Consider the following 26,474-nt stretch of genomic DNA (forward strand, 5'->3'; position numbering starts at 1 on the left):
GAATGTTTTTAAGCGTATGAAGTTTCTTTCATAAAAGATGTTCTGTATCCTTAAAATGCAGCACTTCTTTTTGGCAGCTGTAGAAGCGGGTCCATTAATCGAGCATCAAAGAACTTCCTTGTGAATTAATTTAGTCCTGATAAACCATAAGCTGCTATCCAAGGGCAGCTTGCTTGTTACCCCGGAACATTTCACAGCAACATTGTTGCTGGTTCCCGACAGGACTGCCATAATTTCCTCTTTGCTGGAACGCGTGCACTCTTCTCTTTGGTAAATTGATAAAGTATGCTCCATTAACAAGGGATTGTAAATCCGCGCACTTGTTTCGTCGAACATTTATCAGTAAAGGAAGATTTGAACTTCTCTGAAGAAACGAGTTTATAGTCTAGGACTGGAACCTTCTTATAACCAATCTTGACGATTCAATAGCCTGGAGGTAAATAATTCACAAATTAAACAGCAATGGTGGTAGGGCAGCGAATTGTTTGCTTGAGCTGTGATTAAGAAGACTGTATTTCGAGATGTAAGCTAAACAGGTGAGAGAATAATTTAAGACCAAAGTTACACCCTAATATTATTCCCTTAGTATTTATTCAATATTAAGTTGTATCGAAAAAAAAACTTGTCTCTTTTTTTTAAATTAAGCGAAGATGACTTCAATCAATTCGGAAAATTAATACTTCATTCTATGAAGAATATCTGACCTTATCAATAAAGCTTTTTGAAGCTTGGCTAAGCAGATGGGAAGCTTCTTTTTGCTTTGATTATGCATTAATTGGCAGACTGAATGTTGTGGCGGTGCAGATTTACTTTCGCTTACTGTAGCACCATAGCATTCAGCTTGCCAATACTGCCTCTCTCACTGCATGCAATTTACAAATATTTTAGAAATACATCCACGGTATGTATATACTTTTTTTTCTTAATTTTTCTTTAACATAAAGCAAAAGCAAATACTAATATTTTAACTGCTGTAAATATAAACTACTTTTTTCTTTTATTGGCACTTTAACGGCTAAGTTCATAATTGCAAGAACATAACCTAATTCTATTGTAACAGCCTCTTTAGTAAGAGTCTCAAACTTAAGCTGTTCTATTTAATTGTACGAATAATTTTAATGCTTTTAAAACCACTCAAATAATGTATCAGGATTTTAAACTACCATGGTTAATGTGAGTGAATTTAACTACATATTTTCAAGAACGTTCTAATTAAAAATTATGAGTGCTTCGCATTTGCACTAATTGCGCGGTAGTGTTAAAAAAAAAAAAATTGACTACCGCTGCTTTAAGGCGAACAAAAAATCAGGATTTTCTCAAAACGCTGTTATAACAGGGTCAACCAAGATAGCGAATTCTGATTTCGCACAAACGGAAGGTGCTGCGCAGTATCTTCGATAGAATGTGTAAATAAAACGTCAGGAGTATGGAAGGCTAAGGGCAGAATTAAAGCTCTGTGTACATCTAAAGATATAACCATTCTTGTCTTCAGGCTTCCCAGATTACTTTGGTGTATTAAGGATGAAGAACTACCTACAACGATCCTGATTGATCAAATATTTAGAATTGCTTTACTAACGACGCATTTGGAAGGCAAATAGCCAATAAATAGCTTTCCAGTTGTGGGAGGCCCTAGACTCAGATTTTGAGTAGTAGCGCCATATTTCTCTGAACTCGATTTTGTTTATTCGCATTGTGAAAGGCGGTTCCTGTAGAAGAACTTCCATCTTTAAGGCCATATGGGGTAACTAAAATAAAAGCTTGTGGAAATATTATCCCATGTTACCAAAATAAATGAGTATTAAAAAAAAAGCTTATTAAGACTAAAAGTTGCACACTATAACAAAAAAAGGGGAAGAATTGGCCAAATAAGATAGAAGTCAGCACTTGTTAGAACTATTTAAAGAGTTTGGGGACTAGTAATTGTGCTTTATGAACATTTTAGAATTTTCATTATGTATGTTTGTAGTGATTATATTGTAAAATATGATTATAAATCTGTGTTCATCCCATGATTGTAGATTGTTAATTAGTTGAAAAATAGGCCTTCTTGGTTTCATTACAAAATCATTTTATTTAATTTTACTTAACCACAATTAAATTGCACACTTATCCCCATTATTTTCAACTTGTTCTATACGTCAGGTCTAATTTATTAACCCAAAATATGTGGTTAATTGTTATTTTTTCTCTGATATTGAATAACTAATAACAAAAACAATACTAATGCATTAAACATGAAAACATCACTGTGTAAAATCTGAAGACTTATTGAGAACAAGTTCTGTGTTGATTTTTGAAAGAATTGAAAAGAAAAATGTAATATAAGTTTTTCTTTGACCAAAGTTCTGATTTTTTTTTTTGTATTACATTTGAATTTATTTTTATTATTATTATTATTTTAGCAACGCTAGACCGTTTTTTATTGAACTGAAATGGATTTTTTCTTTTTCATGAATCCTGAACTTTGTTACATAACCATGGTTGACACTAATTTGTAATTAAGATGGTCGATATCTAGGTAGATAATGATGCAAGTAATACTGTTTGAGGAATAAGAGTTGCAACGCCGCACAAGAATTGTGGGAAGAGTTCTCAAAACATTTTAAGACATTGTTAAATTCCTGCATTAATTTTAATTTTTTGGTTTATTCTCTGATGAAACTATTACTTATTTAGGATAAAGTAAAGTAAATTTAAAAGGTTTTCTATTTTTTTTTTTTTTTTTTGAGGAGTGCAGTTTTATTATGAGGTAGTTGATTTATGTTGTTTAATTTCTGGCTATGAATTAAAAGTCTTGGTCAGAAATGCAAGTAGTGTTTTTTAGTTTTTTAACGTAAGTGTTCTAATTATAATTTCTATCTCTTCCTTTAAAGAATTTTTTCAAAGAATCATTGTTAGATTATAGAGTAGTATTTAAAGTTTTCTTTTTTGCAGAATGCTGTAAATTAACCAATTGTTAAATAAAAATTTGTAACGTACAGTTCGCAGTCAGTTGCAGTTGCTGCAAGAGAAGACGTCCTAATTTATTACTTATTCGAATTTCATTCTATATTTATAGGATTCTTTTTTATTTTTACAGAAGCAGATCCAGACAGTTCATTTTGTGAAGAACCATTTTTAACGCTCGAACCACCAATATCAGCTTCAGACTATCTATATAGTCTTGACCAAGATGAAGGACTAATGGATCTATTTGATTTCAATTTTTAAGACAATTAAAAAATACAATATCTTTCTTTATCCTCGTCCTTCTCCTAAAATAAATATCGTGCAAAGTACAAATTATTACCCTTTTCCCTGTCCCCCAATTCCCCCAAAAGTCCCTAATACGTATAAAGATAAAAAAAAAATGTTTTTTTTGTTTTGTTTTACACGTTGTTATTTTTAAAACTGGATTTTTTTGTTCTTAAAAAAAAAAAAAAAATTACACCAAACGCTTGATTAATAATTTAAAAACAAATTATTAATATATTTTTGTCACCTTATTATTTTTTTAATTATTATTTTTTAATGCGCTTGTATTCTACCATTATATTTATCTTCATTAATAAGTTAATTAGTGTGAATGAATGTTTTGAGTGTTTTGAATAAATGTGTGCAGGTGCGTTAATAATTATTTGTACAGAACATTCCAGGGTTAGAAGTTTAATCAATACAATTTCTAATAATTACATCTTCTTAATCTTAAGTTTAAGAAAGGAATGTTAATAAGTGAAAATAAATTACAATAGTAAATCAGTTAGAGTAAGAATTTAGTTTAACTTTTTTTTTAAAGATATGAAGCTACCTGTTTTTTTTAATCAGAACTATTTAGGCATTGCTTTTTTGTCGATTTCCAACAGTAAACAAATTACCTGTTTTTCCCTGTTTAAATAATATTCGTAACCTAGAAGCTTCGTGAGATTGGGTCATTAACTGCCTTTAATTCTTCTGCTTGCTAATAATTAGGAAATTTTTTGATTTGAAGATAAAAAAGATTTCTTTAAAAAAAGAAAAAAGTTACTTTGTACAAATTAAAACCTGTGATAGGAATTATTTTGAGTAACGAGTTCTTTCTTAGTATTTTAACTTTTAAAAATTGCGAAATACTTCTAGCCCTGGAACATAATTTTAATCAGAACTGATGGACAAAATTATCACTCCACTTTAAATTAAAAAATAAATTCTAAAAGAAAGCAATTAAATTTTATTAACAGAAAAGAATCTTATTTTAATTATGAAAACCAATATTGCATTTTAAAGAATTTTTTTTTTTTGTTTTTTGCTTTTTTTTTGATTAGTTATAATAGATTCTTTTTTCCTGTGATAAATTCGGTGTAAACTGAACTTGGAAGCTGCAGGTCAAAGCTGTCTCTTTCATTATATTATTTTACGCTGATGCCTATTTTCACTGTGGGTACAGAAGATCTGAAAAGACCTTCTAGTCTTCTCTTCTAGCAAGCTCTTTTTTCTTTAGATCGCTTACAGTAGCGTTCTTCTAATTATTGATTCTTCACTTTACATCAACTAAATATAGTGTTGATGTATAATTATTTTGGCTGGCGTTTAAAAATTTTGCCAATAAAATTAACTGGCTCAAGCTTTAAAAGATCTTCTTTTTCTGGGCATCATTGTTATTCTTCCATCTCTAGATAAAGATTCCTCTTTTCATAATAATAAATGATAAATTTATTTGTTACTGAAAATTACAGTTCTATTTTTGAAATAAAAGAGTTGTGATAATTTTGACCATTAGTGCACTTTTCATGAAAGCAGGCCACACTTCTAACTTTCCTGATAAATCAGGCTGAATAAAGAAAGTTTGCTGATTTAATGGAATGAAAAAATATGTAAATAGTTTAAATATGTACTACTTTTAATGCTTTAAAAAGAAATACCATTAAAGAAACTTGTATTTTAACTTATATCTCAGAAAAAAAATTACTTTTTATGTAAATTTTTGATTTATTGTATATATATATAAAAAATGTGGTGCCCAAAAGTCGTAAATCATCCTTTTGCCTTAGGTATGAAAGTTCAGTGAGGCCTACTTAGATGAAAATGAATAAGAAAAATCGTAAATACATATTAAGCTTAAAGCTTATAAGATTTCTAACGACCAAAAATTAATGTCCATGAGTATTTTTTCACTCAAGATTATTACAAAATTTTGTTATAAAAAAAAGCAATTATTTGCTAATTAACAAAAAAAAAATTGAAATTATTGATATAAAAATCATCACGATTAAAAGATACCACCAGTGCCTCTTTTTCCTACGTGAATAAAATACCAATAAAAATAAAACTTATAATTATTATAAATGGAAAGCAAAGAAAAAAAGACGTTTTGTAAATAGTGTTTTATTTCTGATAAATTAAAGAAAAATAAATTCATTGTAGTAGAATTTTAAGTATATTTTATAATAATAGCGGATATGTTGCTGAATTGTCGTTGGGCAGAATGAAGTGTATAAATTAAACAATTTTGTATTCTGAGATTATGATTTATGATCGTGCAAACCGAAAGGGTTATTTTAAGTTTGAATTAAAGGATGAATCAATTCAAAATTCAAACACGAAAACAATTTTATTAAGTAGTTTACAGTCTTTTTCAATAAAATAATAATGCGTGGTAAACCAAACATATGTGTAAAACTGAATGATTTAATAACATTTTTTTTTCGGCCAAATAAATTTTTGAGACTTGACTTCTTTTACATAGAATTTCAGATGTACACCGCAATTTATTTGGTAATCAAAAATATTTGCACAAGCTAAATTTTCCCATATAACTGGAATTTTGTAGAATAAATTGTGGTCCCTAAACAAAAAAATTATACAAATATAATTTAAAATACCGATAGATAATTATGTAAAGAGCGTGTGAAATTATTTGAACTACTTTTCGGATCTAATCCTCATTTGAAAACAGTAATTCGGTCAGCCATGTGTTCCATAATGAACTTTTGTTAGTCATCTCTTATAGTATATTTAACCTTCGTAAGCATTCATCAAAGATTACAATAGTAATGATTTCTTGTTCTGAAGAGCCGTTGCAATTCTTCATGTTTCTTCAAATACATTTGTCATTAATCTTGTGCCATATCTCTTGTGTAAAAGTATTCTTTCGCAATTATTAGGCTAAAAGTCAAGATATGTAGATCTCCATCCAAAACCTTTTTAAAAACTGATTTGCTGAGCTAAGAATTGAAAATCTTGAAAGTTCTTTTGAAAATCAGTTCAAGAGAAATTTCTTTTCATTAAATAAAGTTAGCTAATGTCATTTTTATTCATGCTTAGTGTCGGCGTCTTTTCCGAAATTCCGTTTGTTTGTTTGTTTTTGCTTTCTGCGAATTCATTTTATTTAAATGGAAACAGGATAGAGTTACTTTTGTTGGTAAATACTGTGCATTTAGTTTAAATATTTACTTTTTTTCTCGGATAAAACCAAACCCCCCAAAAAACAGTTTTTCCTGGGATCAAATCTAAGCTAACTGTTCCCTTTAAAAGAAAATATAAATTCCGTCCTTTGGTAGTATTCAATCAAAAGCGTCAAAAATAGTCATTTTATTTCCATCTTTGTCCACACTTCCAAAGGTATTTAATTTTATTATTCTCTTTGTGGTTCATTTTCTGCAGAAATTTTGTTACCCAAACGATTAGAAACAGTAAAATTGCTGAGTTAGCAAAGTAATTCAATTAGTAGCCATGCTTCATTTTTCCTGCCATAGTTACGATAACTTTTACCAATAAGGCGTAAATTAATAAGAAATTATTTGTGTAATGCCTGTCTAGAGTGACAGTATAAAAAGCAATATGTAATTTTAGTATTTAGAGACTTTTGTTTAATATTTTGTACTAATTAATTTCAAATGCAATTCATTCATCTTGTGCAAATACTTTTTGAAAGGCAAAGTTTTCAAAGTTATCCGATTAGAATAGTGCACAAAGCAAATTATAGTTTCTAAATTTTACTTTTATCAATTAATTTATGTTTATTTTATGATCAGAAATTTTAAAGCTAAACCAATAATTACCCATTTTAAACAAGCTAATTTTGAATTAATTTGTGTACATCTAAAAAAAAATTTGCTAATACATTAAAGAACAAAAATTTAAGTTTTCAAACTCAAATTTTTCATTTACTTTATAGAACCTAGAGTTTGTTTGATTTTTTTTCATCATTTCTTGCAGGCTATTCATTTCATCTGAAGAAACATTTCATAATGTTATTATAGTCCACTTTCAATAACTGTGTTTAAGAAATTAGTGGATTTCTATTGTTTCTCTTAAAAAAAAATGGCCGATAAAAAACTGTGATGATTTTGTTTTTTAGATTTTGAAAACGGGTTTGTTTTAGGAATTACTATTACATAAGCATATATTTGTGTCTTTAAAGCTTTTTAATTTAATACTAAACAGAAATTTTATTAAAAATCATTTTCTTCTGTTCCCTCATCAAAGAAGAATTCTTGAATTTTCTATAAATGATTAGCTAAGTTTCATTTGCTGACATTGTAAATTCAAATTTAAGAATTCACCAATATTCTTGTTTTGCGAATCAGATAATAATAATTAGGATGTTCAGAAATTGTGTCTTAGTACTTATTCAGTTTTATTTCTATACTGAGATGTTTTCTTATAGAATTTTCTTTTGATCATAATCCCTCCTCCTAAAAATCAGTAAGTATTTTTTTTATATCTGGTTATATCATTTCTATTCTACAAAAAGTAAGGTTTCACAGGTGAGTAAATTGGAAATTATTGACCGATAATCGAATTACCTGATTTATGTACAAAATAAGAATGTAATTATTACTTACCAAGTTTATTTAAAATTTAAAACTTGCTGCCATTTTCGCGTTTGTAGTGTTATTTAATAAATTAAATGCTTCGACTGTCATGTAATTTTTAGTATCGCTTCTATAATTTATTTTTAAAAAAATTAAAACCTTTTTAAATATTCATACACATTTTTTGAACATTCTATAGACTACTCTAGATTAATTTTAGTTGTAATGGTTTAGTTTGTTTTTTTTTCCTTAAAATGAACCACAAAAACTATATTTGATTGAATCCGTGGGGGAGAAGGTAGTTAATATAGATGCCAAATTCTTTTTGTTAAGCTCATTAGTCATAAAGATATCTGGTTTGTGTATTATTGTTTTTCCAATAGTTCGGTTTATTTTTCAAAAAGTATGTCCTCTTAAAGAAAAACCATAGAAAAACTTTAAGCGTTTGCTTAAAGTGATTCAATGCTTCTATTCATAGTTTTCCAACTTTGGAGGCCTTTTTGATGGCATTTCGGGTTTGCTTATAATTTTTCTCCCTCATTAAATGTGTGGACCATATAGTAGAAGTGAACATCTTTCTCTGAATGAATTTTGTCCGTTACGAAGTTTACTGTAAAGCGATAAGCACATTATGCCGAAATTCTGCAGCTTCGGAGTTGAATATTATTTGTGTTTCATTTCACACGATCCTATGAGTGGGTTCTTTGCCCATTAGCAGTTGCGGAGATTTCTTATTATTCTAAAGCTGTACTCTCAGTAAACTAATCCCTACCTCTTTAATCCAAAAAGCTAAATATAATTAGAGTAACACCAATAAATAGGATTTTAATGTAAATTAATCATCATCGGCACTCGATAAAAAATTTCCATATTTTTGTAAGGAAACCAAATAAAAAGGTTATTTTGTGACTTTTTCATTTATAAGAGGTTTTTCATTTATGAAAAAATCCCATCAAAATAGTGTGGTTTGGGAACCATCGTAATATTTTGGGTAAAAATCCTTTGTGAAAAATTTTATTTTGGAAAAGTTGATTATTTCAAATTTTATTAAATTTAAATTATACTTAGTTTACTTATGAAAGGTAGGTAAGTCAAAACAAAAACAAACCTAACATTAGTGCAAGTAAGGGAGATTTTAATGGATGAATTCTCCCCGAAATAAAAAATTAAATTCTGTTACTCTCCAAAATATGTTTAGAAAGAACATGAATCCTTCTGCCTTTAACACAATTTTCTAATCTAAAAATTGGACATTAGGCAGTTCACCAGTCAGCCTAAGCCATCGCATAGAACCCAGCAGAACTATTTTATCACTCTGAAGTTGGAGAACCTCTACTATCTTGTCTATTTGATTAAACTTAAAGGAGGAATTCCTGAATAATGCTTGTAGGAATCCTATTTGTTTTTCATCTCTTTGCTGAACTCACAGTCATTCCTACAGGAAACTTTCAATATAAAAAGAACAGTTCCTTCTTCCTGCCAAACCTAACCATTGATTGGCCAATGTGAAACATCCATCTGTAGAGGCCCTTTAAGTTGACTGCGAACGTCCAAATGACTGTTACAGTCACCAGTTATGATCTTATTCTCCTGTCACTGGCCCAGACTTTCACCCAATATTACAACTTGTTCGTCCACGCTTTTCGACTACCCAATTGCGGTCTCAGGTCTTCATATGTCATTAATGGTATGTAAATTAAGTTTTTTCATGAAAAAGAATTGGAATTGAATAAATATAACAAATTTAAGAATTTGATATTTGTATTCTTCTAGATACATCCAGTATTACCAGTTCGTCACATAATGAATACATTGTAGAAGAAAGGCTGTTCACTATTTCTGTGCTGATCAAGTGAAATTTTAAGTTGCAACCATCCCAGATCTGTCAATTTGTGCCTTCTCTCTGAACACGATTCTAAAGGAATCAATGATTGCTGAAATTGACCCAATATATCGTACCTCTGTTTCGGATATATGATAGTTTTTTTTTACCAGATGTTCCAATATGTAGGTTATTTAATGAATGCGTTTTCTTAAGATGGTATTTATAACTATCTGAAGTTCACAATATATTTTAATTCTTCATCTTCCACGCTTGCTGAAGACTCTGTGACAAATTCTAATTAACATTCAGGTTTACTCGTACTTATAGTGGTGCAGTAAGTATCCACAGAGTCTTTGGTGTCATCTATTTCTATCTTCTCCCTCAAGAAAATTGAAAAAATAAATATCTTAGAACTTCGATAAAGTCTAGGATGTTTCGTTATCGTTGAAGCAAGTTTAAGTATGAAGGCTTATCTCCTGCAAGCATTTTATTCTTACTGTTCATTGGAGAACGCTTTGCGGTTGCAATAAAGTTTGAGTATTTAAACCAAACCCTACACCTGCATTTTTAAACACCATTACACAAATATTTGTGAAAAGATTCTTTTACTATTTACACTCTATTCATTAATTGTTCATAAATTATGTTAAATTTGTTGTAAATTTTTGTCAATTTTACTAATTAAGCCATAATTATTATTTTATTTTTGTGTTGTAGTTATATTTAAAGTTTAGTAGGTTTTTTGCATTTTTTTTGTGTTTTTTTTTTCTTAAAAAGTATAGAATTATTTGCATAACATTTTAGTATATTTTTACGAAGTTGTGCAATTTTTGTAGTCTTATAAAAAAAATTTTGTTTTAAATTAGTTAACATATTAAACAAGAATTAAAAATTAATTTTTAATCATTTCTCGAAATATTATTTTCATTTAAGACATTTTTATAATATGAATGCCTTCAATGCAAAACAAATTAACAACACTATGCGTGTACATGAACTTTATGTATAAAATATATATTGAACATAAAAATAAAATAAACCAAAATGTAATATAATTAAATTAATATATTGTACATCACATTAAACAGTTAATTGTTGTCAAACACATCCTTTTATTGCATTCCCAACTGAGTTACGCATATACTGTTTTTTTTTTTTTTTTGCATTTATTAAAACAAAAATTGCTGAAATTATTTGTAAAATCACAAAGTCTGAAGTTTCGTACCAGACGTTTTTGCAAAATATATCCAGTGGTCTGCAAAAGTTAGAAGCTTCTTTCCGCAAACTAGGGTTTTTCCACTCCTTCTGTCAAAGTATCCTTAGAGCATTGAAGGGATTGAGCATTCAATTCTTAAAATTTCTGGTTCTTAATTGACTTGAAGACAAGTAGATTTTACTAGTACATCAATTTTAAAACATTTACACAAAACAAATTAATTTTTTAAACAACAAATTGACATTGTCAGAACAGATATTTTTATTACAAATGTTTTGTCATGCTCTGAAAATGCACTTACCAGCAGAAGCCCTGTAAAATGAAATAGTTCGACCTATGCTGGCACCCAGGCTCCAATAACCGCACGCAAAAGAGGATCCGTCCCTTGGAAATGCCGCCAAATCCTCGTCAACAGGCAGAGTACATATCTTCGCGCACAGCAGGTCACCTACATCGGTCCAAAGGTAGGTAGCTTTAAACATCTATCAGATACATATACTTATCGCCGCTACCTCTTTGTGAAACCATCCTCCCCATCTGAATAAATAAACAAAAAACTCTTTGGAGTCGTTTTTGTGAGACTCTAAGAAAACTTAAAACAGTCACATTTCTGGTGAACCAATATTCTTCAAATTCAGAATTTGATTCGGAATCATACACTTAGGTGCCGTTTATAGTGTACTACATACTTTTGTATGCGAATGCACTTTTGCAGGCACTTTTCATATTTTAAGGCTCTTAATTATTTCTTTTTTTTTTTAATTTCCACATACTCCTTCAATATGTTTTTTCTTTGATGCTTTTGATTCTTACTTCCGGAAATTGGCCATTTTTTTTATATTGTTCATACAAATGATGCTAATTTTAGGGAAAGAAAAAAGAAAAAACTAGCTGCAAAATTAAGAATGTACTTAAAGCATCTTAATTAAACAAATTTTAGTAAAATCAAATTTATTTCCTCTTAGGTGTGTAACTGTGATATACGAGTATCTTCATTTAGTAACTCATCAAAATATTTGTACCAAATGTTTTAATATTTACAAACATTTATCTCCGTAGTAATTACTCTCATTTCTTTCAATTTTGAACACTTATTAAAATCCTACAGCAAATTTAGGTTTCTGCAATCTTTTAAATCCTAATTAGTTGGTCATTCTAGTTATTTTGGTACACTTCTTTTTCTTCTCTATTTCTTTTGATACTGCATAATCTCCGTACATGGTGTTAATTTCTCTAAAAACAGACGAACAGGCTTCTCTGGCCTTCTAAACCTCTGAAAAATTCTTAAATTGGAGAAAAATCCAAAGAATGAAACGATTTCTAAAGTTCTCTGTAATTCAAAAAATCTGTTCAAAAAATATATTTGTGCTCTGGATAGTAGTGGCATCTGGTGGCACTTACTGTAAACATTAAAAAATAAGTTTCTTCTGGCCGTTTTTCTACACTTAGTAAGTGTTGGCATCTGGTGGCACAAATTAGAAGCTTTAAACGGCAGGTAATTTAATACAGTTAACTTTTCCTTTAGTGTATTTACTATGACTGTTTTGTAAAATAATTAAGAGGAAATTAATGACAATCTTGAATTTTGGTAGGTAGAGACATCTGGTTACACACTACACAATCAAAAAACATTTAGATGTAAAATAAGAATTGAGGAAATGGGTGGTTGGCACTAAAATTCTTTTTTCATTTCGTATAAAAGTTAGCGTCAAAAGTTGACAAACAGAATGTTTTATGTTTCCAATCGGTTAATTTAAAAAAAAAAATCCTTGGTTTATGAAACTCAGTAGAAGAGAGGATTGATTTTTATTTTACAAGGAGACAAAACTCTGATCAGATTCTTGTTTTTGAAAGCTTTCTTCAAATTTCTAAGAACAAATGTGAGTTTATTTTTTATGTTCATCCTATAAAAAAAAGATGTTTCTGTTTTTGACACTTATTCATTACATGCAATCTATGTGCAGTAATCTAGCTGCACAAAATTTTGAATTGTCACCTGAACAATCGAGGGAAGAAATATTATTTGAAAGAAATTGAATGTGCGTTGGGAAGAAGTCGGATTGAATGGTTGAAGTCCTGCAAGTAGATTAGAATTTTAGACTGAAGTTAAAAAAAACACCTTCAAGCTTTACTCTGTGGTTCCTATCTACATTCTTACATTTAATCAAAGAGACTAGATTTGAAAGCCACTTCCATGTAGGAGTTTGGAGATTATAACAATACTTATTTCTCCTAACAATTCAATTACCATGCACCAAAGTTTTACAAATATTTATAAAACTAATATAACTGTACTAATATCTTATTTTCACAAAAAAAAAGGTTATTCTACTCAAATTCCCATTACATATATATATATGTTTCTTAACTGAAAACTTAAAACTATTTTAGAGGAAAAATGTTTCTCACTGATTACGTTCACTTTTGTTTGAGTATATAAAGTTTAAATGACACTTTTTTATGAAAATACCGAAACTAAAAAAATAAATAATTTTAAAAACCGTTTGTTCCGGTAAAAAAAACTTTATTCTTGGATTCCAAGATTTGGCCAATCGAAAAGAAAAAAAAAAATCACATTTAACTTTTTAATTATTTTTGCCTTTTTGGTCTTCTCAATTCCAAGGCTTATTAGAATGTTAGTACTGATTGACTCTTTACTTAAAAAAGTCAAGTAAGAAAGTAGAACTTACCTTAGAACGTAATTTGACCTTACTGCAAATTACCTTACAAACAACGAAAAAATTTTAAAAATGTATGAAATGGGTTGTTAAATGCCAATTTACTGATATGCGCTGTAAAACGTTCAAATAATTTTTATTTTCAAGGAAAGTTTTTTGAAATTAAAAATAACTTCTTTTCAGCAGAACAATGATTATTATTTAGTAAAAGGTGTAATACATACATGTGATTGTAACATTGCATTTTGCTTCTTGTATAAGTAAATATTGTTTTACCAATGCAATAAAGCGATAGCTCAGTATAATAATAGGAATGGAATAAACAAAAATTAGTTCAATATACATACACTGGGCCAAAAAAGTCTGTGAACACTAACCTAAATTTTATTACTTTTATTATTATCTTATTAGAAACTTCTTTTATTTTCAAATGAAATATACTATTCGATAGAGAGAAACCAGAATTTTTCATTTTATATTCAATCTTTTATTTTTGTTCAACAGGAATATCACAATTAAATGTTTAACAAAACAACACCCCAAACGAATGCAAAAAAAGTCTGTGAACACTTTGCAGAAATAAATCATTCTTACACATTGTACGTGAATTATAAATTTTAAAAACTTGTAGGACCTCCTATGTTCCTAATCACTTCCAACAAGCGAGCTTTCATCGATCCTAATAATTTTGTGGTCGTCAATGTTGGAATTTTATCCCACTCTTCTAAAATAGCGTTTTTTAGTTGTTCACGGTTTCTTATTCCTCGTTTATTTATTTCGCGGCTGATTTCATCCCACAAATGTTCTATTGGGTTAAGGTCTGGCAATTGTGGAGGGGTGTTTAGGCGCCAGAGTGTATTATTTAAAAGCCATTCCCGAGTTTTTAGTGCGGTATGTTTCGGGTCATTGTCTTGTTGGAAGACAAACGTTCCCTCCAACCCTAATTTTTTTGAATTTTCTTTTAAATTGCGTCTTAATATATCCACATACACATATTGGTCCATCATACCATTAATTAGATCTAACTTGCCCACTCCTTTAGCACTCATGCACCCCACACCAGAATGTTGCCTCCCCCATGCTTAAAAGTAGGCTTCATATTTTTCATTTTCATAGCTTCATTTCTTTTTCGCCACACTTTTTGTCGTCAATCAGACCCACATACATTGAATTTCGACTCATCTGAAAAGATTACGGTTTCCCAGAAACTAGAAGGCTTAGAAACATATTCTTTCGCGAAATCCAATCGGCGGTTACTATTTATTTTATTGATTAAAGGTTTTTTCCTCGGGACTCGACCGCAATAATCGTATTCATGTAATTTATTTCTAATTGTATGTGGTGTTACGCTTACACATAACCACTTGATAATTCTTGACTGATTTTTTGAGCGCTTGTCCTGGGTTCTTCTCGAACAGATTCAGAATTTGCCGTTTATGAAAGGAATTAAGTTTTGGTGGCCGTCCACTGCGTGGCCTACTAATCACATTTCCGTACTTTTTAATTATATTATGCACCGTTGAAGGGTTTTTTTGAACTATCTTCCCTATTTCTCGAATACTTTTTCTTTCATTTCGCAACGTCACAATAAGTTCTCGAATTGGTCTGGGAACTTCCATATTAGTGGTTAAATATGTACTAATTAGATTATTTATTCACAAAACTGACTGTAGTGGTTTCTACAATACAATAGAGAACTTTGAAACTTTATTCAATCGTTTTTCTGTTTGTTATCTTAATGTTTTTACATATTTATACAGCTGTTCACAGACTTTTTTTGCATTCGTTTGGGGTGTTGTTTTGTTAAACATTTAATTGTGATATTCCTGCTGAACAAAAATAAAAGATTGAATATAAAATGAAAAACTCTGGTTTCTCTCTATCGAATAGTATATTTCATTTGAAAATAAAAGAAGTTTCTAATAAGATAATAATAAAAGTAATAAAATTTAGGTTAGTGTTCACAGACTTTTTTGGCCCAGTGTAGGTTTACAAGAGTAAGTTAGCTTTAGTCTTATGCTGAATTCAATTGATTTATATTTTCGAATAGGTAGCTACGTAGAAATCTTTTGGTGGATGCGCTATGAGGTTATAACCGTGATATTGGGTTTAATTTCAAAGGAATTCTAAAAAACCTATGAATTAAAATATAATTGTAATTATATGATTGATATGTAATAAATTATATTTTATAATTTAATTTAAAGGAAATTAAATTAAATTATAATATGTTAAAAAAAACTTAATATCGTTCACGTTGGTTAGTTTACCCATAATGCATTGCTTAAAATACAAAACCAAGATGTCGCATGTATAGTCAGATTTCATTCATGTAATTTATCCGTGTTCACCCTCCTACTTTGGGGGCATGTATTTGTAAATAGTTGTGACATTATAAATTGTATTATATAGTGAGCAAGAGTTGTACATTATATTCTAGCATTTTGAGTTCAATCTAAAGTATATACGTTTCAAAAATATTGATAGTTTCGCGTATTCGGTTTAGGCATTGATTTCTGTTAACTTTGTGCCACACGGAATAGTGTTTGTTTAAATAACTAGATTTGTTGGACTGTGAAACTTGGATTATATTTTCACGAATGTAAGTATTAAATTCTAATAATAAAGAAATTCATTACGATGATGATTTATTAGGTAGTAAGCTCAATAGTTGTTCCACCATTTCCTTATCGAATTGTCTACTTTAGACACTCCACATATTTTATCATTGGTCCTAATAACACTCTGTACGAATGAGGCATATTCTTCCTTTTTCTCTTTTTATTTTTATTTTTTAAAAAGATTCACAATACTTTTGCTAAAAACTTGCTGTGAGACCGATCATTCTTTTTTTGATTAAATTAAACAAAAGCTACCCATTGTCACTAAAGGTTAACCATTACACATATAAGTCCGATTTCATTTAATGCTTTTTGTTGTTCAAGTTAATTTTATTTCCTTTTAAATTTTCATATATAAATTCTCCACATTTGATTTAAAAATTCTTTTAAGTCATTAATTTAATATCGAATTATTTCTCACTATCACTTCATACAACCTTGGCTAGTTTTTATTTTTACAGAAATATCAATAAAATAAGTGCAGTACAGATTATTTATTAAAAACTTATTAATTAAATATGGTGTCTATGAAAAAACTATTTTCTGTTTCCTGATAGAGTACGTATAAGTAGAACCACATCGTGAGGACCTATAAATAATGTCAGTAAATGTTAGGATTTCCAGGGAAATAATACAAGCATTCTCGTGCTTTCATTGCTTCTTTTCTTTCTTTTTTATGCATATTCTAAGTTTATAATTTACTTAATTAATAGATTTGTAAATGTTTTAAATGTGTTCAATGGTTTGAAGTGCTCGCATTGCGGTTTATTGGTTAGGCTACAGATTTATAATTTAGTTAAATTTAGAAACAACTTTCCATATAAGTGTATGCTTCAAAACTAGGTTTTATAAATAAATTATTGTTTAAAGTATAAGAAATTATTGTGTTTATAATTGTAATAGTTTCAGAGATCGTTTAAAAAAGAAAGATTTTATAATTGCAGTGTTTTTATGTGCTCCTACGAATAAAATTTTATAAGGGAAAAAAGGAATTTTTAGATTCTGCTTATTATCAAATGCTTTTTTTTTTCTTTTTGAGTATTCCATAACTGATGCAACTTGTTTACAATGTTTTGTTTTTCATTTGGTTTGTGCTAAGTAATATTGTTAATACCAGTCATCATGATTTTAATTATTGTAACTTGTAACTTTTGGTAAATTCTGGTTAATACAATTATTTTAGTTCTCTGTAGAAATTCTATGATGTTTTTTGTATTATTTCTTTATGAATCCATTAGTTTTACTATTTTTGTACTAATGTCCTTAAAAACTACTAATGTTGCTTAAAAACGATGGAAGAAATTTCGTTAAGCATTTATTTGTTCATAAGAAAACTATAAAGTTTTACTGGTACAGATTCTTAACTTGTTTATTTATATTTAAAAAAAAGATGCATCATAAAATGAAAATGTTTTATTTAGAGAAGCATTTTCACTTTTACAGCTTTTAACTATTACAGAAGAACTTATAGAAGTTTTGGCATTGTTAATGTTTTTTTACATTCTATCAATAGTTTAAATTTGACAATTCCTTCAAAATTATTCAACTTCTGCAGTAAAAAAAAGTCTAAACAAGATGAATATTTAATTCTGAACTAAATGTGCGCAAATTAGATTAGTTTTTTTTTTAATCTTTTTTTAAAATGTTAGTAATTGCAAACCACAGGTTTTGTAATTATAATTGAAGGAATAAGTTGTGTTACATGCACGTAATTATCTACTTGCAGTCAGATAAGATTATAAAGTTATAAAGTGACAACAAATTTTCTTTTTATCGGAATAGTAAATAATTTTATTTATATCCTAATAAAACAATAAAATTTAGGTAGTAATCAACTTCCCAATGAAACTTGCAGGTTATGATTAAATGTTGGTTTTATTTACATTTAATGTGCATTTGAAGAAAGTGAATTTTTTTAAAATCTGAACGCTTACATTTTTTTAAAAAGATAACTTGGGTTTCCTTTCTGCCGAAGATTGATTGAATTTTGATCATAATTGATTATTTTAATTTGTAGTTAAGAATTAATCGTTATTGATCTAGAAGTGGGAAGAGATTAGCCACTTTTACTGGAGCCCCTACTGGTATCCCTGTATCCTGATACCCTGGTATGGACTTCCATCATTTGAGACATTATTTTTTTTTGGACCCATAGAGAAAGATCCAAACCTGAAAAATATCAGTAAAGGCAGCTGTCCATTTTACTCAAACATAACCTAGTTAGATCCTCCTAGTTGCCTTGCTGCATTTACTGTAGGTTCAGATAATTTTTTTGGTAAATTGGTGGCTTGCCTTCCTACCTTTGGAATAAATCAATGAGGTTGAAAGACATTTTTGTTTAAGATGATTACAAAATGTTGAGGTTTTTTAGGATTTTTATTTTAAATTTTGTTCACAAGTTTAATTAGTGAGCAGAACGGTCTTGCAGGGAACTTTGAACGTAGACAATTATTATGTGGGTAGATGGTTGCGGTATTGAAGGAATGAATGAATGAATGCCTTCAAGAGATAAGCAAAATAAATGGGTTATAATGCAGGCTTGGGACTCAACTGCACATTAAATTTCAAATATTTCTTAAAAGTTTAAACTTATTCAATATTTAGGTGCTCTTTACATTCATTGTTCTGTAGGTGTAGGAATTTAATGCTGCATTCTGCTGATTTTTGCACAAATAATAATTGGCTCGTTTTCTAGCACCTTCTGACCATCAAACTCTCTTGTGACTACCGTTGGACATGCACAAGCCAATTTGACTTTCTTTTCTTTGTGAAGGCTAATTGGAGGTAGCCTCTCCATAAAGTTCTTCATTCTTTCGGATTAGCCACTTTCCTTTCAAACATTAAGGGCCATATATCTTCCTTAGCAATTTCCTTTCTTAAATTCATAGTATCTTTTCATTATTCTTGGTCTGCATTTCGGGCTGACCATAGATCCTGGTTATAGTTTTACAGACTAATAATATTGTTTTTTTTGTGATAGATTTCTTTCATCAATGTTTAGATTCATTCCTTTTGGTCATGGACCAATTGTAAGTAGTTCTTGAGAATTCTAAACGAATCAGGGAAATGAGACACTGTTTTTTTTTTTTTTATGATTTAAGGCGCGTCAACATCTAAGGTTATTGGCGCCCGGAGCTTTTTTCAGTGCACTGCCGGCCTCCGGAAAGTCTTCTCTCGTTACAGACAACACTGTCCATTCACCGGACAGTGAACTGTAAGAAGCACCTAGTTTAGCCTACGCTAAACCACCTTATTTCCTGGAGGGTAAAGATTTTCTGTCTGGATTTCCTTCTTAGTCTTTGGAGCCTCTTCTAGTATCTTTTTTTACAACATACAGGACAAATGTTGGGTCTATTCTAACACCTTAGTCCCTGTGGTGGATGAAATTTGAATATTCCCAGCATTGGCCCCTCACTAACTGAGCCCTCATTGTCGGAAGTATGAATCCCTACGAAAAGGGACGTCACCCAGCCACTTTCATGCCTCCCTTGATAGTCTGTACATCGTCCCAGACAAGGATAATAATTATGTTGTTATGGTTCTAATCTAATGACAGATGTTAGTTTGTTCTCAGGTTGATACCGGAGCAATAAGACTCATATTTCGTTTTACGTTTGATAGATACTGTTGCTATGGCAATTCCATTAGTCAGCAAACACCTTGATGTGGCATGTCTTGAGTGATTAGGAGGGCCAAATTGCACTGAATTTAGTTTTTATTAACAATAATGTTTTAGGGGATAAAATATAATCAAAGGTATCATCAAAACATTGTATTAACCCACTTGAACAGGCAAATATTTTGGTATTAGGACTAAGCGCACTGCCAGGTAAATGGTGCGAATAATTGCGAGTCTCGAAGCTCTAGTAATGAACCTTAACTAGGTTTTAAATTAACATAGGAATGTGTAAAGAAAGAATGACATTACATACTAGGTTACATATCTGTCGGAAATCCCTCTAGCAGCCCACCTTAAATATACAATAATTATAAATTTTTTTCTTTCTTTAAACAGTTTATTTTATATTCTAAATGTACCTTCTGACACCTCTTCAATGTAGACAACTTTTATCTCGAATCTGTGCTAAAACAATGACTAAAAAAAATGAAAAGCTTTGACAATATTATTTTAGAACTAAAATAAACGCTGCTTTAAGCTGTCAAAAAAGAAAATCTACGTCATTCTTAAAGACTTCTTTGAAGGCTATTGAATTTATTGTAACATCAACAATAAAGTATTTGTAATTTTTTTTTTATTTGTTGTTACAGCAGTAACAACAAATGAAGTGGCTTGCCGGGGGAGATTCTAGGGAAATGCTAGGGGAGAGTAACGGAATGGTGCCCAATCAACAAGTGAATGCTGCAAGGCAACAACAGACCAACCAGGCTCAGGTAAGTCGCATTTACATAGTTGAGGAATAGTAGATTCTTTAGATTCTTATTATTTTTTAGAAGAAAAGTGAAAAAAAAGGTTTTTGGTAAATTGCGATCCGGAGGGATTATATTGCCCTCACAGTGCTTGTCCAAGTATATAGTCTGATACTTGGAGACGTTTCCAAGTATTACATCCTAAGAAGTCGAATGAAAAGCTTCTTAGCAAGATATTTTCTTCTACAACTTCTGGATAGACCTTCAAGGATTTTTGAACCACTTCAATTGGCATATTGCAGTGTTCACCATGTCTAAAAAGTGGAAATACCCTCAATTAAGTTTACCGTGAGTGTGCTCCATGCTCCGTAAGGAATATCCTTGGATAATGATTGCTAACTGACTTGGGAACTTGAGACTGCTTAGATAAATTTTAGCCTATTTATTCCTGGGAGAATCTTCTAGAACGGTGGACTTCCAACTCCATTACTTGGAGTGCCCTGTTGGGGAAGTGGTACTGGCCACGTATTTTGAGTTCTTTGTGTCTCTGCGATTATCCTAGTCTAAAAATAGTTGCACTTATAAACTTATTACATGTAGAGCCTGCAGTGTGGTAGATGGGTTTTGCAAATCCAAAGGCGAACTTCAGCTTCACAGTCACACCCCTTACTTACATGCTCTCTGTAACGTAACCAAACTTAATGGATCATCCTTTCTCTTCATTATTTTAATTTAAACATTAATTGCTCGGAGTAACAGATCCGTTGTCGCAAAATGAGATTGATACTGCATTCATCCTGGCTACCATATCGCTCTCCTCATTTTCCGCCCGGTACTAATCATTTTCACCAAAAACATTAATTTTGCCAAAGTCCAGTCCTTCAGACAGGGATTCATCATCTGTTGCCGGTGCCTGATGCCTATTCAATGGTTGTCTAGATTAGATTAGATGTTAAAGGGCGGGACGGGACCTATACCCCATGGCACCGCAGCCACCAAGAGGCTTATTGTGCCTTCCCCTCTAAGTCTAGTAGATGAAAAGCTCCCCTTCTAAGAAGGTTGAAGGCTTTCCCTACTAGTTCCTTCTGCGCTACAATCTCTTTTGGTCTCAAGGTACCAACGATGTCGTAGCGCATTCTCTTGATTGCAACACAATCGAATAACGGGTGAGAGGCCGTTTCTTCCTCTTCCTGACCACAATCTGCACATCGGTTCCGAGCTAAAAAGCCCTATCTTGTGCAGGTGCTTTCTGAACCTGCCGTGCCCTGTGAATTGGCATGTGATCAGAGTAATCTGATTTCTGCCCAAACCCAGAGTCTCTTTGGTTCTTTGTTTACACAGCAAGGGCATGACACTCTTGCTGTATTTGACCCCAGGAAGCATCACCCAGTTCTTTTCATGTTCTCTCCAAATAATGGTTGTCCAAGACAAATATTTTTATTCAAAAACGAGAATTGTTTTCCCCCCGAGGTCATTGGCGCTCGGAGCTATTTTTTGTCAATGCTCTGCCACCCTCAAAACTGGGTTCTTCGTTAAAGACAACCCTGTCAATCACCGGAGAAGAGTAAAATCAGAGGAGAGGCTGCTAAATTCGAATCTGGGATCTCTCCCCGTTGGAGTACTAACCTCTGAACTAATTCTCCCCTAGTAATATGCTATATTTTTTATTACACTCATTAAGCTGACTCGTAAAAAAATATGGAACACCATTGTTGACTATTTCCCATATGGGCTTCATTTTTTAAATTTTCAATTAAAGGGATGGGTTAGATTCTTTGTGGTTTATGTTGAAAACTTTTTATAACGGTTAATTTGAACACAATCAATTTTTTTTTAATGCATTTACTTGATTGCAGATTGTTGGAAGTGCTGGTGTGGACATTGGACGTACCAGAGCACAAGATGATGCCATGGTTGGCTACATATATCAGAGACCTCAAGATCAACAGTGGTCACATCATAATTTATCCCAGGTATCTTATCTAATGCTGACTAATTTGAGAATCGGCTTTTTTTCTTTTTCCGAATGCAGTAAATACATAGTCCAGAATCTTTGTGAATAGATTTGTTGGATTAACCTGTAGTAAATATGCACATTGAATATTAATTAAGACAGGATGTTACGCGATGCATTTTGAGGGAGGCTCATTTAAGAGCATGTTGCGTATTTTTGTGTCAAAGGATTAGAGGTCTCGGTCTAAACTGATGGGAAAAAGATACTCGTATTATTCAGATTCGTTCCTGGGCAAAGAAGTGGTGAATTAAAATGAACCCACAGAAATGCCAGCATGCCACGTTTACTCTCCGGCGGGGCTCTTGTCCACCTGATCCTTTTCAACAGCAATCCTCTTCCTTGCACATATCTGGTGCGCTACCTTGGGCTCTACATAGACAAAAGACTCACGTGGAACCCACACACTAGACTTTAAAGACAAGCAATGACAAAACGTGCGAAACTGCTCTACAGACTACTTGGACGACGCTCCAAATTACCTATTGAACTCAAACGATTACTATACAATACTATCCTCAAACCTATGTGGACATACAGGACTAGAGCTGTGGGATTCAGCCAAACCTACAAACATACGGACTGTACAGAGACATTTCAGTCTAAACTCCTGCCGACAGATAGTTGACGCTCCTTTCTACGGTGACTAACCTCACCCTTCACACCGACCTCAACATTCCCTTCATAGACCAACTCGCCAAGACTAAGTATCAAAAATTCCATACTGCTCTCTCTACTTGCTCAAATCCTCTTGTACTATCTCTCGCCTCCTCTGACATCCCTAACAATACTCCTCAACGACTGAATCACCAGTGGCCCCGCGACTTCCTTGAGGTCTGAAGAACTAAATCTCTACTCTCTCCCACTCATATTCTCCTCTTCACATTCCTCTATCTCATATAGAGTGTGCTGGGTAGCTTCTCTCCTCCTGCTCTTCCCGCACCAATTCATCTCATTCACCTCCTATTCACTTATTGTATATATTTATACAGATTGTAAATTACAAAATAAATTTAAAAAAAATCAGATTCGTAAATAGGACTCAAATTTTAAAACAATTGGAACAAAAATTTTGGTAGTTGGACGTAAGGCTCCACCTAAAAAAATAGGGATTACTATACATTACTGCTTACGACCTGTATCTTAAATCCTTCTCGCACTATACATGCTGGGGAAGTTCAAACGTCATTGCAAGATATCCTTGGTGGGAATTGGAATTCTTAGGGGAAAGAATGTAAATGCTCATTCATGTCTTATAATACACAAAACGTAAGAAAAACATTTCAACACTGGGTACATCAAAATTGTTCTTATTTTCAAATAAAATAATTGAAATTAAAACATTACCTAAATTAAATTAAACAACTGTTTCCATGGTAACAAATTTAATAAATCGATACTTTTTAATTGAAATATTTCATTTAATTAACACGTTCTATACTCGTAAATAAAAAAAAAGAATCACTTTCCGCATCAGATACACAAATAAATTAGTCTAAAATTTCAATAAAATGTTTGATCAATTTTTGCATTTTATTTACAATGTTTTAATCGCCTCGTTTTTAACTTTGATCAGTGATATTTGTCTAATTCTCCAATACAATAAATGTGACACTGTTATAAAATCCTATAAATACCTTTTGAGATTACCTCATTTATTTAAAATTATGGTTACAATTAAGTATCTTTTCAGTAAATTTTAGTAAAAATTTATTGCTTAGCATTTTTATAAATAAATGAAGACAAAATATAACAAAAATAATTTATTTGATTGTTGACACCATTTTGGGAGGGGCTATGTTAGAGCTATTTTGCTTATAGAGTCGTGGTATATACTATTTGCTTACATAATATTTTGGCATTGTTAGTGCTTTAAAATACACATCTATGTTTTTCTTTTCTTTAGGGAGCAGGTGACGCAGTCATGTATCAAGATTTAAGAAGTACTTCACAGTTGGCAGAAATGCAACCAAGAAATGGCCAGGTATGTGTTAAATATCAGTATTAGTTTTAGTATAATTGATGAAAGTTTATATTTACTTTATAAAAATGTCGAAATATTTTTATTTATTTTTTAAATGGCGTTAAAAACAAATTTGAAAGGTTTTATGTTGGTTTTATTTTTCTAAAAATCGTGAATGTTACATTACAGTTGCTTTAATTTGATTTTTTCTAAGCAAAAACTTAGTAACAAGTAATTTTTGGAAAAGACATCTTTTTGAAATGTCAGACAGAATGCATCCAGCTTATGGTATAAAGGGGTTACAGTAAATAACAAAGTCAATACGGTTTTAATTTGTTTTGTTACTCAGCAGTTGTGAATGTTAGCATTTTTGACAGTTTAAAGTTGGTAGTAATTCTTATAATTTAAATAACTCGAATTTTACTCTCCAATAAATAGTCAGTATTTTTTTTTTGTTTTGTTTATGATTTAAGGCGCGTCAACTTCTAAGGTTATTGGCGCCCGGAGTTTTTTTTTTTTCAGTGCACTGCCGGCCTCCGGACAGTGTTCTCTCGTTACAGACAACACTGTCCATCACCGAGCAGTGAGCCGTAAGAAGCTCCTAGGAAGAGAAAATCTAAGAGGTCAGCAGCTAGATTCGAACCCAGGACCTCCGCGTGGGAGGTCCAGTGCGCTAACCGTATAGCTAAATCCCTTCCCTTAATAGCCAGTTATTTTGTATTCATTTAATGTTTAGCAAGAAAGATGCATTATAAGTGTATTTCCTCGTTTCGAAAATAAATCTTCAGTGAATTGCCCATGAAGAAGAGAGCACAGACTATTTGAGGTTCGAGTCATTGTTAGCTCTGTAAAATAAATCCAAGAATTTTCTTATTGTGTAATTTTACAGAAGTTCTAAGTTAAATTACACTTTTAAAAAAAAACTTGTTTATCTATCTAGAAATAAAGTAAATTTAGGTTTGGTTTTAATTAACATAAATTATTTTCAATGAAACAATTATTTGAAATCATTTAAGAGATTACTTATACTAGTAATTGTGTTTTATTATACATTACTACATCTTAAGATATAATATTTTTAGTGAAAGTAATATGTATCATGTATCTTACTTTCATTGTAACCGAGAACATCTAATAGTTTTTCTTATGGTCGTAGATTACCGGAGTTGTGATCCATCTTCCTTAACAGTATTATATTATTTCTTTAGCGATTATATAAGATTTATTTTTACAAGTTTAATCCTTTCTGATTTAAAAAAAAGTAATGATCTTGCTGTGCGTTTTCTCACATTGGGGGTACAGTGGGTATGGACTACGAGGGTCGTTTGAAAAGTCCGTGCAAAAATAAAAACTACTTAATTTTTTGGGGTAAACCTTTTTTATTTTTCAACATAGTCTCCTTTTAGGCTTATACACTTCGTCCAACGATGCTCTAGTTTGTTGATCCCTTCCGAATAATAGGATTTGTCCAAGTCTGAAAAATAGCCATTCGTTTCTGCAATCACCTCCTCGTTTGAATAAAATCTTTTTCCCGCCAGCCATTTCTTCATATTGGGGAACAAATAGTAGTCCGAGGGAGCCAAGTCTGGAGAATAGGGGGGATGTGAAACGAGTTGGAACCCTATTTCCATTAATTTTGCGACCACAACTGCTGAGGTGTGAGCTGGTGCGTTGTCGTGATGGAAAAGGACTTTTTTGTGGGCCAATCGTGGGCGTTTTTCTTGCAGCTCGGTTTTCAAACGGCCCAATAACGATGAATAATATGCACCTGTAATAGTTTTACCCTTTTCCAGATAGTCGATGAGGATTATTCCTTGCGAATCCCAAAAGACAGTCGCCATAATCTTTCCAGCCGAAGGAACGGTCTTCGCCTTTTTTGGCGCAGATTCCCCCTTGGTAACCCATTGTTTAGATTGTTCTTTGGTCTCAGGAGTGTAGTGATGTATCCATGTTTCATCCACAGTGACGAAACGACGCTTAAACTCCTGCGGATTCTTCTGGAACAGCTGCAAACCGT

General features: G+C 31.3%; 2 protein-coding genes and 1 long non-coding RNA gene across 22 annotated transcripts in view; 2 read left to right on the forward strand and 1 right to left on the reverse strand.

Moving 5' to 3' along the window:
• Positions 1–9,627, forward strand: part of LOC141453985 (transcription factor E2F6-like) — a 34,487-nt gene extending 24,860 nt beyond the window's left edge. For all 4 annotated transcript variants that reach the window (XM_074127705.1, XM_074127707.1, XM_074127706.1 and 1 more), the window contains one exon: positions 3,083–9,627. In XM_074127705.1, coding sequence (XP_073983806.1) covers positions 3,083–3,213 — 131 coding nt within the window. In that variant the 3' untranslated portion in view covers positions 3,214–9,627. The remainder of the gene's footprint in view (positions 1–3,082) is intronic.
• Positions 9,628–10,369: 742 nt separating this feature from the next.
• Positions 10,370–13,712, reverse strand: LOC141453993 (uncharacterized). Its single transcript, XR_012458361.1, has 3 exons — positions 13,507–13,712; positions 11,118–11,353; positions 10,370–10,996 (listed from the first exon to the last, which is right to left on the reverse strand). It is a non-coding gene; the product is annotated as an uncharacterized lncRNA (long non-coding RNA).
• A 2,059-nt stretch (positions 13,713–15,771) lies between these two features.
• The window catches only part of pum (pumilio), a 685,135-nt gene continuing 674,432 nt past the window's right edge, over positions 15,772–26,474 (forward strand). For 15 of the 17 annotated variants that reach the window (XM_074127672.1, XM_074127673.1, XM_074127676.1 and 12 more), the window contains exons 1-4: positions 15,772–16,096; positions 20,385–20,507; positions 22,340–22,456; positions 24,401–24,478. In XM_074127672.1, the coding sequence (XP_073983773.1) occupies positions 20,397–20,507; positions 22,340–22,456; positions 24,401–24,478 (306 nt within the window). In that variant the 5' untranslated portion in view covers positions 15,772–16,096; positions 20,385–20,396. The remainder of the gene's footprint in view (positions 16,097–20,384; positions 20,508–22,339; positions 22,457–24,400; positions 24,479–26,474) is intronic. The other 2 variants (XM_074127674.1, XM_074127680.1) reach the window with 1 other exon arrangement.

The sequence above is a fragment of the Rhodnius prolixus genome, unplaced genomic scaffold, assembly GCF_049639745.1.
Source record: "Rhodnius prolixus isolate KJV_2025 unplaced genomic scaffold, Rpr scaffold_9, whole genome shotgun sequence".
Classification (NCBI taxonomy): domain Eukaryota; kingdom Metazoa; phylum Arthropoda; class Insecta; order Hemiptera; family Reduviidae; genus Rhodnius; species Rhodnius prolixus.